This window comes from Dermacentor silvarum, chromosome 1 (genome assembly GCF_013339745.2).
Source record: "Dermacentor silvarum isolate Dsil-2018 chromosome 1, BIME_Dsil_1.4, whole genome shotgun sequence".
Taxonomy (NCBI): domain Eukaryota; kingdom Metazoa; phylum Arthropoda; class Arachnida; order Ixodida; family Ixodidae; genus Dermacentor; species Dermacentor silvarum.
Window position 1 is genome coordinate 13,076,475 of NC_051154.1, and position 16,407 is coordinate 13,092,881.

Here is a 16,407-nt window from a genome sequence, read left to right on the forward strand (position 1 = left end):
CAGCACTTTGCAAAGGTATAGACCTTTTACAGTGGCCATACGACGCCTTCCAAGTGCAACTGAATGCCTGGATCACCACAAAAAGGAATGGGCTTGTGCTAACTCAACTGGATATGATAACATATTTCACATATGAAGCAAGTGTGTCTTGGTACACCTGAAAACGTAACCTCTGACACTGCAATATCAGCGTACCTTGCAGCACTAATAAGGGGAAATGCAAGTTTGTGTGTTGCGCGGGCAATGATTTTTAGCAAATAAATGATTGCCTGTCATAGATGAATGAGCATTTTTACAAATTAGGCTACTGAGCTATGAAAAAGAAAGGTTTAGCTACGATATGAACAAGGGCTCTGAGCTGGGCTAGTTGGTTTAAGTACATTATGGCGATATAGTACAGATGATGAGATGCGTCCTGTGCGTTTTTCACCCACCCCGTTGTCTGCGCTGTTTCGCCATAATCTCCGGTACGAATGTGATATGAACACGCAGCTACGAGCGCAAGTGAGCGAGGAACCTCTGACAGCCCTTTTATACAGTTTTGATGTCACCGCACAGTCTTGCTTCTGAACGAAGATTTCATGTCTGGTAATGTGCATTTTAACAACAGGAGGAGATGACCAGTCAGGGCTTGTATGTATACGTAATTGCAGTGGATCGCACATGCAGTCATGATGATAAACCAAGAACACCCCCCATGTAAACACATGTTCCTATGTTGTGGTAAAAACAGGGATTAAAAAGGTGTTGTTTCATTGCAAACTTTGTTCTGAGCTGAGCACATAAAGCATAACAAAATGTCCTTAACTGACTGCTGTTTCATTGAAGAGCAGTACTACAAGGTACTTTGGCTGAAAAGTTTAATTACTTCTATCGTTTTTTTTTTTTTTAAATCCGAATGACTAACTCGGTGACCTATAAGCTAATATAACAATAGCGTAGCAAAGTGGGCAGACCTTCAATAGCTCCGACTGTTGCCGCTGCTTATGCATCTCTTGAGACTATCAGTCTCTTGCATTTCCAGATTAACCAATGGTTGTGAGAGGCACTAAAACAACAGATACATCTTGAATGACACTGAAAGCAATGTTATCGACAATTTGCTGGCACATAACGACTGCCACGATAAATTACATAGTACTGAGGCGGTAAAAGCTATCTGCTCTTACGTGAAATATACATATAGAATAAAAAGAATATGTGCAATTGGATAAATCATTTCATCGGAAGATGAACATGCGCTAACTTCACTCACCGACATCAGGCTAAAATAAGACCTTGTATAAATTATCACAAAAATTAATGTTCTGTCTGCACTTTTGGGTGGAAGCATTGCATCACTGATGAATAAATTAACTAAGAAAGCAAAAACAGCATTTTTCTGCATTTACTCAGCAATCGGGAAGAAGAAGCCAGAAGGTGTGGTCATACGTTCAAAGATGGCAGCGCCTATGCAGCAGCGCTGTAAAGGGTCTATAGAAAATTAGGTGCCTGCAATGCATTACTGCTGAAGGGGCATATCACAGCGACCAAACTACCATACAAATACAGAGAGAAGACAAATGGAATGAAAGTGAATGCATAGGGTTACAACATCAGGAGACTGTTCTGAAGACCTGGATTGATGAGAGGGTTGTTGGAATGTAATACATGCTCAAGCAGGGCTTTAGTGCACAAGGCCTGGGAAACCCAAGCATGGGGCCATATTTTCTAGAGATCATTTTCGGGAACGCATTCATTTTTGCATGACGTAGCACCTAGTGCGACACCTAACTAGAGCAACAGTGCACTTGAGAGTAACGAGACAAAAATAATACTGATCAAAGGAGTGTCAGTACCTTCAACAAACATACTTGCACAGGCTTAGCCAATCACCACGCATTAAATGTAATATTCTCAAAAGAGGCTGAATGAAAACAAGGCCCCTTGCTTCATGAGACTGCACTAAACCACTGGCCTTAGACTTCGTCACTTCCACTACCCAGCTGGTCAACTGCCAAGTATGGGGGTACAGTCTCAACAAAGACGGATAAAAAATACTGTGCCACCAAGAATGGCCACAAGTATAGTATTAAGCAGGGGATGGCCCACAAACAGCAGGCCAAGCACACTCATTTGAGTTTCAAGTACAGGCTTGAGGCACTGGTGGTTGCTGGTAGAAGCTATTTCAACTGCCTTACATATTTCCTTGTTTTGTATTTTCTGTATTTTTCTGAACACACCAATTTTACACCGATTTTTCTGGATATTGTCCCAAAGACCCTGCATAATGGTTGACTAAAAATCATACCGTATTAGCACAAACATAGTGGAAAGTATGTTGCATTATATTTGGAACCATGCTATAAAATGAGACCACTCAATATCGGGCTCCAAAGTGTGGCAACCTGAACCACACAATTACTTAGCTGTATGGCAAAATCGTAAGCCTTATGTCTTAGGTTGATTACAGATGCGCATGAGTACACAGGGGATGCAGGCCTGCAAAGAAGTGACACTGACACTTGGCACAATGTAGGTGAAATGGGGTGAAGGGGGACTTAGGCTCAATAGCCAAATCTGCTACCGTGATGTGCAACTGCGAAAACATAGCCAAGCTGTTTGGGTTCCTGAGGTGGCACACTGGTCTTGCCATGGATGATATGTTACCATGATGCACGCCAGCATGGGTGGCCCCATTACACAGAACAGTTGCTATATTGAATGGCGCGCTATGGAAGAATACCTTATTATAAACTAGTGGCTACTGTTGTATTACAGATTGTTAGTTTCACAACCTAATCCATGGCATTATTTTTCAGTTTCCAAAAGTACCTCCTCTTGTATTTTCATTATTGTGCTGTATTTGTGCTGATACAGTATTTTCACATGTAGCTGAAACGTCAAGCACTTCTGCCGTCTATGTATGTGGCAGTGTATAAATGCCTGTGTCCCAATACTACTGCAGATCTTGGAACAAAAATTCCGCATACATTCTGTCAGGGCAACTGCTTGACCGTTTTTTTTTTTTTCTTGAATTTTTGATAAATTTAGGAAAAGTGCAAGACCCATTTCAGCTGCCAGCCTCAGTGTAGTAGACTGCATGATAAGATTTAATATGACTGTTCTTAAAATTGTCACTGCTAATGCGTATAAAGCGGGAAAAGTTCTTAGTTATGGTTTTCTGTGCCTGATGCTGAAGTTTTAGAATATCTACAATTATAAAATAAAGGTCTCCAGCATAAAGTAAGCAGTGACAGCAATACTGACTTCCTAAAAACACTGTTAGACATCTTTAAAACATATTTGTGTATCCTGCACATAAAGTTGGCACTTAATGTTGTAATTCACATACTATGAACATTTGTAGCCAACCCCTAAATAGAATACAGTCTAACACACTTACAATGAACACTATGATTTCTCAAAAGGCAGCCAGTATATCCGAGACTTCTTTATACCTGGACTTGCAATGAAAAAAGATTTAGAAAGCAAGGATAATGCAGCTAGTTACAATGAACCATTTATTTAAAAAAAAAAAAAAAAAAAAAAACTGAAAGCTGCTCACTGCTTGCTTTCCTAATGCAGTGCCTCAGGCACTGAATTAGGAAAGCAAGCAGATTGTTCAGCATGGTCATGTACTTCTCTGCAAGCCTTCAGCTGCATATGTGTGTAAGTGCTTGAAATCTGAAGGGGAACATGCAAAGCTTATCATAAACATCTCCTGGACAAGACAAGACTAGTGAGCTCCTAGCTGTCACGTTAACCGTATCATGCAGCTGAATTCTAACCAATGCTACCGATGCTGTTTTTGGAATAATGAAGTGTTTGGAAAGTGAATCTGTCAGAATGGTTTGTTGCTCTGAAACCGTGTTCAAGGTTGAAAAACATGTGCCATGCTTTAAACGTGAAATGTGAAGGTCACATTACTGTGTGCGGTACAACTGAACCTTGATGTAACAAACATGGATATAAAGAATTATTGGATATAACGATAGCATTTTCATGTGCCAATGTGGCTTCATTACAACGAGGTTCGACTATAATTTCATTGGGCAGTCCAGAACTGAGGCAACAAAAAAGAACTGTCTTTCTCAAACCAGTGCCTTTCTCCTTGTCATGCTCATTCTGTACCATCAAACTCAATGTACCATTGGGCACTATGAATGCCAAATTCATGCCCAGCAGGTGCTGCGAGTGCTCCACAATTCAAATACGACACTTGGAGCACACAGCTGCTGCACCTTGCTGTGCCACAGTTAGGCACTAAGGAAATAAAGCTGATGCATTGTACTATACGATGAGGGTGAGGGTGTCTGTGATGCATGGTGACTGCATTTGGCCCCCCAGTGTTCACAGCTAATGGATCAAGCACTGCCACTATGTAGTCCAAATATCATGTTTAAATAACTGAGAACACCTGCTGTCCCCAAAACACAATGCAATTTTTCTGCAGTACAATGTGGTGAGCTGGTCTAATGTTTATTTGGATGCACACCTGAACAAGTAATGAGCTCTCAGTCACACACTGCAGCAAACGTTTTAAAACACTGCTTGCAAAAATAATTAATGATATTCTTTTATTACTGTCTGGATTAAAACAAATATATAAATAAAACAAATAAATAAAACACAGAAAACTGTCTCTAACTGCCAAAACACAAATTTCTAACGTGTTTCCTGCAAGGTTTATGCTTGTTTTTATTTTAAACATCAAGAAAACCTACTTAAAAATGTTCACTCTGAAACAGTTACCTTATATTCTCTATGCTGCTGGCATCTTTTGCTCAATGTTTACTAAATTAATTAATTTATTTAAATAAGTCCTGTAAATAAACATTTGTTTCTACCAGCAGTCTCATATTTCACGGGAAAATGCAATGTCTACGCCAACAGCTATTTACTCTTGACATAATAGTTCAGCAGAAACCCGCTAGGTGGAGAGAAGAATTTAGCTATTTACTCTGAACAACGTTTTGCAAAGGCAGCAGCCACATTAAAAGAAGAAGAGCCATGGCAAACTAGTACTGTTCCAATCAATGCTCTCCTATGCTGGCCCTCAGCTTTGACAGATCCCAAGTGCTAACGTCATGAAGGGGCATAGGTATTATCTTATCTGGCATTGGCGTCATGTGGACTGAAGGTGCCTGTGATCTGCAAACCCAGAGTCATGTTAAATCACGTTGTGACACATTGGCAGGGGTGGAAGCGGCCAACGGTTGTTTAGAGCAGCTCCGGGAGCAACAAATTTGGAGCAGAAATTGCCCGTTTTAGAGGAGAATATATGCATTTTGGAGCAGCTTGATGAAGCTCAACATGACTGAAACATAGGCGGATTAACAAAAAGTGCTCTTTTTCTGACTTTGCACAATGGTATTGAGATACATACTAGCTGTGCCAACTAAATATGGCCAAGAAACAAGAAATAACAGATGGCTTTACGAGAACCGCGCTCACTCTATCTTGGTGGGTGCTCATGACTCTATGTTGGTGGGTGTTCATGCTGGTCATAAGTATTTTCTTCTTCAGAAGTAAGTAAATGATATTGAGGTTTAATTAGCAAAACTTTATTAACTAACTTAATCAATAATGTGTCAATGCAAATGTTGTGATCGATGTCAAGAAATGATCGATAACAGCCTTTAAAGCAATCTTTATTTCTCACAAAAGAGAAAAAGAAACAAAAAGCCTGCAAAAATTTAAAGTCGGAAGATGTTCAACCTCTAGTTGATGTCAACTTCTAGTTGCTGTCGATGAAAGACAATGTCTTCCTGAGCAAGTTGAGGGTGAGAATGGGGGTAAGGACGGGGTGTATGAACTATATATAATTCATTCTGAAAGGCCAACAGCATCTAAAACGACAGCGTCTGCATTTTTGACCAGAAGCGCAGCGTCTCCATGACAGCATCTCAAAATGCTAGCTGTCAAATGCTCTCCTTACTACCAGTACCGATAGCCCCGGTACCACCGCTACCAATACCATCGCTACCACTGGTACTATCAGTACCACCGCTGTTGACCCCATTTTTAGGTTGCACATAATTATGCTAACGGCTTTATACAGCATTACCTTTGAGATTGGCCCACATTTTTAGACAGCAGTATGTTCGGGCTAGGCCAACGAAGGAGACTAGAAACACACATTCCCAATACAGAAAAGTGAGGGTAACTCAACAAAAGAAAAAAAAAATGAAACTTTAAAAACCACACTTTGACAACGTGCCTCGTGCCAGCGACACCAGCAGTCTCATACATAAACCTTGTCATTTAGTATGCTGCACATCTTACAGTTCGAACCACAGCTTTGTGTTTGATAAGAACCGAAGATACGCACTGACATGTTGGAGAAAGAAGGTTCCACTTGTTCCCAGTGCGATGACCTAGGCCCGTAGTTGACGAGGTTTACATTAGAGACCGCTGCAATCACGAGCATGCGAACATACTGTGACGGCACATTAAAAAAAATTTTACGAGATTTCTTTGTTGCAGAAAAAAAAAAAAACGCACAAGTTCTGTAGGTTGCTTTAAAAGCCGTTATCGGTAATTTCTCAACATCTTTCACAACTATTGCATTAACACCATATCGATAAAGTAGGTCAATAAAAGTTTGCTAATTACACTTAAATCACTATTTGTGCACAATTAAAAAAATGCTCATGACTATACTCACAGACAACTGTCAATGGCAATGAAGGGAAAGCTATGAGGGCGGAGCTTCTGTACGTATGTTACTACGCCAAATATTTCAGCAGCATTTGACATCATTTTTGGTTTTTAGGAACAGGTGCCGAATCAGTGAATAGCTTGTACGTGTGACACTCTCGCATACACACTCAAGGGTGAATTTCACTTTATTTTGCTGTTATAAATCAGATATTAATGTTGTCCTGTCCCCAGCGTAAACTGATGTAGATGAGAATGTGGGACTATTTTCAGGAATGCTCTTAACTGGCCCACAATTTGCCTGTATAGCTTTCGTTCATTGCCACAGAAAGTTGTCTGACAGTATAGCATGAACAACAATGCCTATCAATATAGAGTGAGCGCCGATTGCATAAAGTCATAAAAAAACTAAACATTTTTCATTCTTGGTGACATTTTGTTCAGACAATCAGTATTAACATATCACAGAATGAATGTGAGTTACTTTCATTGTATGTTTGTCAGTTTTTCACATCCCTTGCAGGGGGAAAAAAACTGATATTTTTTTACAAAGATGAACGGGAGAAAAAGTTCGCTGGCTTTCTACTCTGCATACACGCCCAATGACATGGGTCATACAATCGCACACCAACTTTTCGGACAAGCTTGGTCTTATTCGCAGCCCTACCACAGGCCCCACAGACCTAAAGTACAATGATGACCAATATTTGAAACACTGTATGATGGTTGATTTTCGCATGTCACATCGTAAACATAATTGCTGCATGCGCAGTTGCTGCCACTTGCATTTCCTCCGGCCTTTTGCGACTGTGCGACCGGTCATCAAAGTTGACTAAAACCATGACTAAAACCGAAACATTAGACTCCTGGTTTGGGTTCTGCAGCGCCGAATGTCTGATTTGACTTGTGGTCATGCAGAAAATGAAGTGGATGGAAACCAAATTTAAGTGACGATCAATGTTGCCTGGATATCTGTGGTTGAGAAGTCTCGTGGAAGCAAACAGGGGGTTTTCATTGTGCCACACAGTCAAACCGGCAACCGGACGTGGTGCACGGGTGAAATATTTTTGGGACATTACACGCACAGTGTCCGCCCATAATTTGACACAGATTTACCAACAGGTCACAAGCAAACACTAAAATGTATTAGTATATCCTCTTCGGTCATGGTGTACACATTTGTGTACGCGACTTATTTTTACCATTTCTGTGCAGTTGTGGCAAGGAATAGACCACAAAAACTAATCTTAGAGCAAATTGAACGTTCTGCTTACCTGAAGTACCTTCATTTTACTTGTGAGGGAAATCTATCACTACCGAAAATTGCTTTGGAGAAGGCACTACAGTGTGACGGGAGATGTGACGTGGGGGATTTCTGTTGCAATTGCAAAATAATTTTTTTTCTTTCTAGTAAAGCTTGCAACCAATAATTAACTTGTGCAGGTAATTCACACTAGTTATTTAATTCTTTTTATGAAGAAACGTATCCTTAAAGAGTGCACAATAATTAGATACTTAATCACTCTAATTATGGTGACTCATCATAAAATGGAGAAAGTAATTCTACCACCTAAACTTGATCTTAATGAAGTGTGCAGCACCTTGGCATAAAATTATGTAAATTTCATACATTTATCGACACTCGATCATAACTTGTGACTGAAGAGGATAACTAAATTTATGGGCTACATGCTGAATAGATCAAATACAATGTATTCACTCATCTGACAGTGCAGCTTTTCTTCACGATTGCCCCCATAAAGAGAGCACCATTCTAAATCCTCTTTTGAAGGTTTGCATAGAATGCGAATGCATAAGAATTATAAACATGTGTAAGGCATCCCTTATTTCCCGGTGGCGAAGTTGCAATGTGCCACCTAACACCCACACTCCAGAACTGAAACTGATTGTCAAGGCTTGGAGTCCAGGGCTAAACGCTAAACAACGCACGGCTATGAGTGATGGTTGCTTCACTCAAAACTTGAATTTTGGAACAGGTTGGTGCAGCTCAAAGGTTTGAAGCAGGATGGCACAGTTGGTGCAGCACCTCCACCCTTGCATCAGGTCTTTGAGCACTTGTCAGCGAACATGCCCACAGATATGCATTTGCTTGGCCAGATGGCCCACTGAGCTGAGTAATGCCACTTGTGTGGGGTCTGCGACCGCAGCACCAACACCTCTGCTGAACTGACACACTTCATAGTATAGAGCCTGCACTTCTAATAAGGCAATCAAATGGCGTGACCCACACACAGCAAATGTGTAACCAACACAGTCGCAGCAGAAGGCGTAGCATCTGCTGCGACTGTGTTGATGTGGTAATCATGTTGATGTGGCAATCATGTTGATGTGGTAATCAGAATAATGATGTGGTAATCGAACTAATGTAAACATGAAGGAGAACAACAGTGATTCTGCTGTTATGCTCGTCAAGCTGTCCTGGCGCAGCTTTTTCCTACACCTCCATCTGTACTGCAAGATGGGAAATAAAATGAAATGAAATATGGTGCAGCCTGTATGTGCACGAGAGTGAGTTAGTGCGTGTGTATGCGCTTGTGTTTTGTACCCCTTCTCGTGATCTTTTCTACACATCTAAGGAAGCACACCATGAAATAAATGACGAACCACTGGCACCTTTCTAAAGCTGCTGAAAAAAAGTTCTTTGTGCTTATTCCACACGTGCTCGTTTTCTTTTATAGCAAGTGGGCATGCACAGCCTATTGTATCAGTAGGGTGGTCTGAAAGATATCTCAACATAATTTCAGTGGATAGGGTTTCAACTTTCTAGCATGACTAAACTCAGGTTGTAGTATAACTGGTAGATTGTTATAAGTGCCTTTGACTAAACCAGGTGTGAAGACTTTAAGCAATTTTTAAAAATCGCCTGTGGCAAATAGCAGACTTCTAGTCATTGAGCTGGTCTACTGAAAAAGCCGGACACTACTTGCACGAGAAATAGAAATGCATAATTGACCAATTAACAAAGATTCACTAATTAAGATTGTAACTAATTATCTTAGAGCACATATTGCAATTTACAAATTGTAGCCGGTGAGACTGCAAGGCATATCCACTTGAAAATAATTCTGTGGATGACACCATTTTCACGATATGCGGCATCAAACTTGTGGTAAAAATACACTGTCATGCCACTTTTTTTTTTTTTTTAACAAAACGCTGTTTTATGGATTGAAGCACAAAAGTAAATGGACCGCCAATGTATTTATTTGCTAAGTTCGGGAATTAATATCTCGAAACCTAACCAATATCTAACCAGTGCAGATGTCCACACCCATGCTGTCTTGCGCCACCTGTGGACACACAGAAGCAAGCAGGTGTGCACCAGCAAGCCTGTGTGGAGTCTGGGCTTACTAACTGTACGACTGTACTTGTAACAATTTTTTTTGTGCACTTTCTGTGCAGTTCTCTTACTCATAGGAAACTGCTCTGCATTTTACAAGCAGCTTCTTGCGCAACGGCTCTTGTTTTATTTCACCCTTGGGTGAGTGCTCGTTAATTTTCTTTCAGATGTTAATTCTGAATCTGTTCTGCAGTTGTACCCTTTTTATGATTCTGAAATGCAATACGTGTGGTGAAACAAAATTCTCTGTAGACAGACTTAATTAGGGCCTAAGGGGATATAACAAAATCAATCTAAAATTTGATGGACTATGCTTTATTTAAATGAGTTTTCTACAGCAATAATGAAGCTGAAAATGCAAGGCCCAAGCAATTTGAAACAGCACATTCTGGATGCACTTGTGTGTTTTGGCCAACAGCTTGGCTTGGCTGGCTCACAGCTGGCAAGCCAACGTGTCAACCCCATGTGATCTCACTGATTGCGAGGTTGCATATTAGCAACGGTGCAAAGCACATTTGTTATAAAGCATAGTTCATGTGGAAGATATTCAGGTGCAAGGTATTCATGCGAAAGGCATGTTGCGGCATACTTTATGCATGCTGGACACAGTGTTGAGGTGAAAAATGTTCACTGCTTTACCAGATGGCACAATATGCAGGGCAACTGCTGTACATGAATAAGCCCTGCACTGTTTTGGAAGAAATATGTTGTGCAAAATGGCTGGTTACACTTTTTTTTTTTTAGACACAGTGGACTGTTCCATCTGAGTGTAGACAAATTTTACTTCATTGAAGTGAGGCAATGAATACATGGGTTTCTAAGGGGCTTTGAACAGAAACTTAATTTCATTCATTATATCCATAATTACGTCCTAGCCTGTTTCAATTAGCAGTTGCATTATATTCAGTTGCAGAGAAGGCATAATATGCAAGTTCTAGTCAGGTTCATAACGGCAGAACCAAGGTCCATATGCGTCCTTTCTGGTGGGCATAGTGCAAAAACATGAAAAGAAAGAAGAGGGAACACAAGTGCCTACTCACAATGAGATTTTATTAGAATATATTTGTGACATAGGAAAAGAATGACAAAATAAAAATAAAAAAGAAACAAGAACCTGGTAATAACAGACAAAAGCACACAACCCAGAGCTTTACAATCAGCAACAGTCGCACAAAGTTAAGCTCACTCTGCCCTGCAGATCAAAGGTGGATTGTGCAGTGTTTGCCATACAATAACTATTCATCATGCATACTGGTGTCATGTTTATCTTATTCCCTAAGTGCATGGTAAAGTTTACATAAACAAATTGTGGCATCAACAACCACTCCAGGAAGCATTAACATGCAGTGAAATGGACCTCATTTTAGCCGTAAATAGCTGTGAGCACAAGTATCAACAATGAGCTAAGCTTTTTATAACAAGCATTAAAACACCTGGGAGACTGCTGAAGTATACTACAATGAATGTAGTAACACCTCTTTTTTTTTTTTTTTTTTTTCAATACGTTGATACGCTCTTTAAAACGTGGCAGACTTTCTCAGTGACATTTACCAATCCTATGTAGCCTTTGGAGACCGAAAAGCTCCGATTACCTTGCTTTCATGTATGACTGCCTGGTAGCATTGTTACATTGATATCCCGCCTGCCATAAATATAATTCTGTGCAATTGCTGAATAACATTTATTTACAAGCCAGCAGCTGTGGTATATCGTCTTTCCTTTTTGCCTTCATATTTCTGGTCTATGCCCACCAACGTGAGAGGTAGCAGTATTCACAGTATCCCCAAGTGCTCGAGCAAGGTAAACACATTCGTTGGCCTTGAGAAATGCCATACTTAGCCTCATCCTCCCAGCAAGCTCATATTGCTTGATTATGCATATGCACTGTAACTTGGCAAACAGGCAACCTCTTTTATTTCATTTACTCCACCTTGAAAGCCCATAGGCATTGCATATGGGGTGGTGTTGAGCAGGACCATGTAGGTGAGTGAGATACAACAATATATACAAGTCTAAAGAAAACCATATACCAGTTTGTAAAAATTTATTTTGTTATATGGCAGATACATGCATGCAAAACCATTTCAAATTTGTTACTGTTTGCCAACAGCGTTTCTCAAGTTTTCTTAATATTTGATAGATACATCCACATTTTATGGTTTGCAAGTCTTTTGAATTTGCAAATATGGGAGCTGTGCTAACTTCAAACATTTTTATTTTTTAATCTATGTAGTACTAACATGTTTGTTAAATGGGTGTTTCATTGAATATAAAGACAGTTTATTGACAGTCACACCACTAGTATGCTAATTCTTTTGCTTATTGCTACTTTCTGCTTCATTTATGAGAATTGAAATAAATACTGCAAAAGAAAACCATTTGAGACTCGTGCTTCGGGCAACTTAACGCAGCCAACTACAATACATTATCAAAAATTTTTGTGCTTTGATTAAAGTTTCTTCCATTGGCATTCAACTGTAAGCATTCGTTCCAAATTGCTACAACAGCCTAACCAAGGTAACTTTAATTAAATATGTTGATGTCGACAAGCTTGTAATTTGCGCTAAGAAAACCATAACTATTCACAATCCTACCTGTCTTTGTCGCCATCTTCTTTGCTTGCCTTTTCTTCACCATTGCCCATTTCTTCAGCGAGCTTTCTACTTGGCTCTTGGAGTTCCTGCGGTGAATGATATCACCATCACCACCACAATGCTATTGCACTATACGAAGGCCCTTTGTAGCCACCACCTGATTTTACTTACAGCGCTACTTGATTCAAGTTTCAACTATAAGTTTCAAGAAGCTCAAATATGTATGTGTGACATTGCATCCATAAGCAGCTCTTATCTAGAAACACTAACTAACCTGGTCACTATGCCATTATGTACAGTGCTCAGCAATTTACCTATAATTTTCATTTCATTGCTCACTGCATGAACCTTAGCTTCTTCTCAATTTACTTTAGTATCTTGCAAGTTTCAGCCCCTTTAGCGAGCACTGGTAGAATGTACTGATTGTACACTTTTCAAAGACAATGGTAAGCTGCTGCTCATGATTTGAGAGTGCAAGTATTAGACCTTCTAAAAGCTTAAGCATGTCCCTGTGGAGGAAAAAAAAAATGTCTCCTCCCCTTCATCAGAGGTGAATGGCCATACACACCTTGACAACGATGAAGTCATAGTGCTGGTACCCTTTGAAGCTTTCAGCCACATTAGTCATAGTGGTAGATGTTTTTTCCCAGAAGGAGAGCAGTGCATTCTGGTAGGTGGCCAGCACATGAGAAAACATGTTGCAGCGTGAGGCTGCAAGCAAGTCCACCTTCTGTAGTGTGTCCAGTTTCAACTTCTCAAACTGCATCTTGGTACGCTTCACGTGCCCTTGCACCTGCACAGTCAAAGTCATGGCAAAGTTAATATTGCAGTATGCAACTACAACGGCTACTACAGGCAGCCTGCAACCAATGACACTTATCAGGAGTGCATAAACAGGAGTGACATGCTTTCACACAAATTTCTTTCCACATACAACAGTCGAACTCGGATGTATAGAACCCATATATATATATATAACGAATTATTGCGTATATGGAACAGCTGTAAAATCCCTTTGAAAATTTCTGTATAAGGTTTTTATTTTATATATCGAATTACCTATATAATACCTAACATTTTGGTGATCCCCTTCAGATTTGATATATCCGGGTTCGACTGTACTGACTCCACCCAGTGAAAACTTGCAGCAAAATTTTCGCATTGAGCACTTCCACTAAAGACAATGCATTATCTGTCTCTGTTTAACAAAGCAATTTTGGTCACTTTTTCACATTGCACAGGCACTTTGTCAGCCTTTCTGAGAGACACCGATGCAGAAGTGGCCAGGAAAATGCTTAACACTGCAGTGTAACACCCAGCACTTCAGTACTAACCCCAATAAATGCAGTCTTTTTATGTTCGAGGGGCACTCTGAAACACTCATGCCATGGCACTGCTTTGATTATGCCTCTATAGCTCACGCGCAACTGTTTCCCACATTTATTGCAATCTTATATAATGATGCTCATCCCCAGGGTAACCAAAACCATTCCCAGGGTAACTCTATGAAAGTGCATAACATTTTTTCAGGGGCAAGAATGAATCCTTTAAATCGAGATTTGACTATGTGACAGTTAATAACCAGACCTTACTGTTTGACTAATTCAGGCAACATTTATAACAGGCCTCGAAGAGAATACAAAAGCAACAGAAAGTGCCCACAAGTGAGGCCCACTGTGAAAACTAGAAGCACTGTCTGCCTCAGCCTGCTTTCAACTGCTTTATGTCATAAAGGAACAGACTTCATGGCACAGGTATGAAAGTGGCTAGGATAGGCTCCCAAGTGTTTGTTGTGCATGTTGCAAACTTCATGCTGCAGTCTACATACATTGATAAAAATATGCCACACCTGTGCAGTAGCATGAATGAACCCCCCCCCCCCCCCCCCCGCCTTCGCAAAAAAAAAAAAAAAAAAAAAAGAAGACGACTGACAACTATTACATCAAATACAACTAAGCTGTATAATTGAGTTTCTCACACCCTTCAAAAGTGATGGGGCCTATCTGCTGGCTCACGGCCTTGCTCAAACACAGTAACTGCTGCTGTGTTCGAGCGTGGTCGTGGCTGGCTGTTCTTATTGACGGCTCCCACGCAGGCCGTGTTGCAGCACCAAGGCATCTGTTTATACCACTGCAGCTGTGGAGCCAATATAATGCGATGTGAGAAACAAAGATTGTGGATTACTGGTTCAAAAAATTGCGCATTAAGTTATTGTCTATTGGAATAAGATATACACAAGGTAAGTTTTATTTTATAATCATTGATCATAATGTTTCAAAGCAAATTTGGGCCTCTGACACACATTGTGGAGCATTTACATTTGATATCGACCACACTGCTGGACACCGCATGAAAATCGTTGCGAAATTCCCTTTAACAGCTTTGCTGTAAAAGTGTTAAAAATTGACAGTTCATTGTTTAAACCTCTTGTAAGTGTGCGGAATCATTACAGCAAAATTCACAACTTGCTAAATAACCAAGATCACACCTCCAATTCACATGTTAAATTCACTTGAAGCACATATAGGAAAGCTGTCAAAAGCATAAAAATGCCTCAATATCCATGGAATAATGAAATAAAGTTCATGTGTGCAACATCACATGCACAGTTCATTTAAATTACTTATAACAAAAAAGAAATAAAATGAACAAAATAAAATTTCTTTTGAAAGCCACATAGAAGTACATGTATTACCTATCTCATAGCCATTTCTTCTTCCTATGAGCAAAAAATAAGCAGCTATACCGTGCGACCTAATCATTTGAGAAGGATGTTGCACACTGCCACATACATCAGTTCAAAGGGGCACAGCAATACTTCTTGAAAACAGTAAGAAAACATCCACGATTTGTAGACAATGCTGCCATGACCATGCTAGCGAAATATTATTCCGCTACATGCAGCAAGGAGCCCACAAACTCCCATAATAGATTGCTCACTCTTCTGAGGCTTTCGAAGTTCCCACTATTATGCTCCCTCTACGACATCATATACCTGCTCGACAATTCATTGACACCAGCAATTGGGCGATTGTTCATGTTCATGAGTTGCTCCTGAGAAAAAGTTTACATTCCCAAGCACACCTCTCCCAATTTTCTAGCAAACAAGGAACCTTGAAGGGTTACCCTAAGTGCACAACGGAAAGAAGAAAATGTAAGGAAGGAGCAATAGATTCTTTTTCTAATTTGCAAGTGCGCCTCTCTGTACTGCACATTGGCCCAACTAATGGTGGCACCAGTCACCATTCAAATGAAGGCAAAGTGCTAACTGCACATGCTAAAGCTTGTCTTTTGCATATGGTTTCATCAGAAGAGCCATTCCCATGTCCAAACAAGCAAACTGTGCTTGTACACACTGTTTGTAAAAATGACTAGGCTGCCATAAGTTGGACAAAGCCTCGCACGAAAGCTAGCTTTACAATTATGAAAAGGAGCAATTGGAGAGCACTGCTATCGCCGCCGCCCCAGCAGAGAGATGTCATGTTGAAGAGAAATGGGGACAGTAAACGTTGCACTCTGTTAATTTTTTTTTTAATTATGTGGGTATATATATTTATTAAAAGGCATTGCACTCACTCCAGTGTTTCGGAGACAAGGTGTTGCAGGGCTCCTTTAAAAATTCCCATTTTCTACAATGCTTTATGAAGTGTCCTTCACACCAAAGTCCCATGCAGTGCACTGCAGCTGGCCTTATATACAGCGCGCTAGTCATGTTGAGTTCCACACACAATTTGTTGATATACTTCATATTGACCCACAGCCTGACAGTGTACCTTTGACCAATGTCTCGTCCATTCTAGCAAAAGTATA

The 16,407-nt window shown here is 40.2% G+C and overlaps 1 protein-coding gene across 6 annotated transcripts in view; it reads right to left on the reverse strand.

Moving 5' to 3' along the window:
• The window catches only part of LOC119456892 (islet cell autoantigen 1-like), a 77,777-nt gene that overhangs the window by 25,678 nt on the left and 35,692 nt on the right, over positions 1-16,407 (reverse strand). For all 6 annotated transcript variants that reach the window (XM_049665015.1, XM_049665014.1, XM_049665024.1 and 3 more), the window contains 2 exons: positions 13,166-13,390; positions 12,598-12,683 (listed from right to left, as the gene is read on the reverse strand). In XM_049665015.1, coding sequence (XP_049520972.1) covers positions 12,598-12,683; positions 13,166-13,390 — 311 coding nt within the window. The remainder of the gene's footprint in view (positions 1-12,597; positions 12,684-13,165; positions 13,391-16,407) is intronic.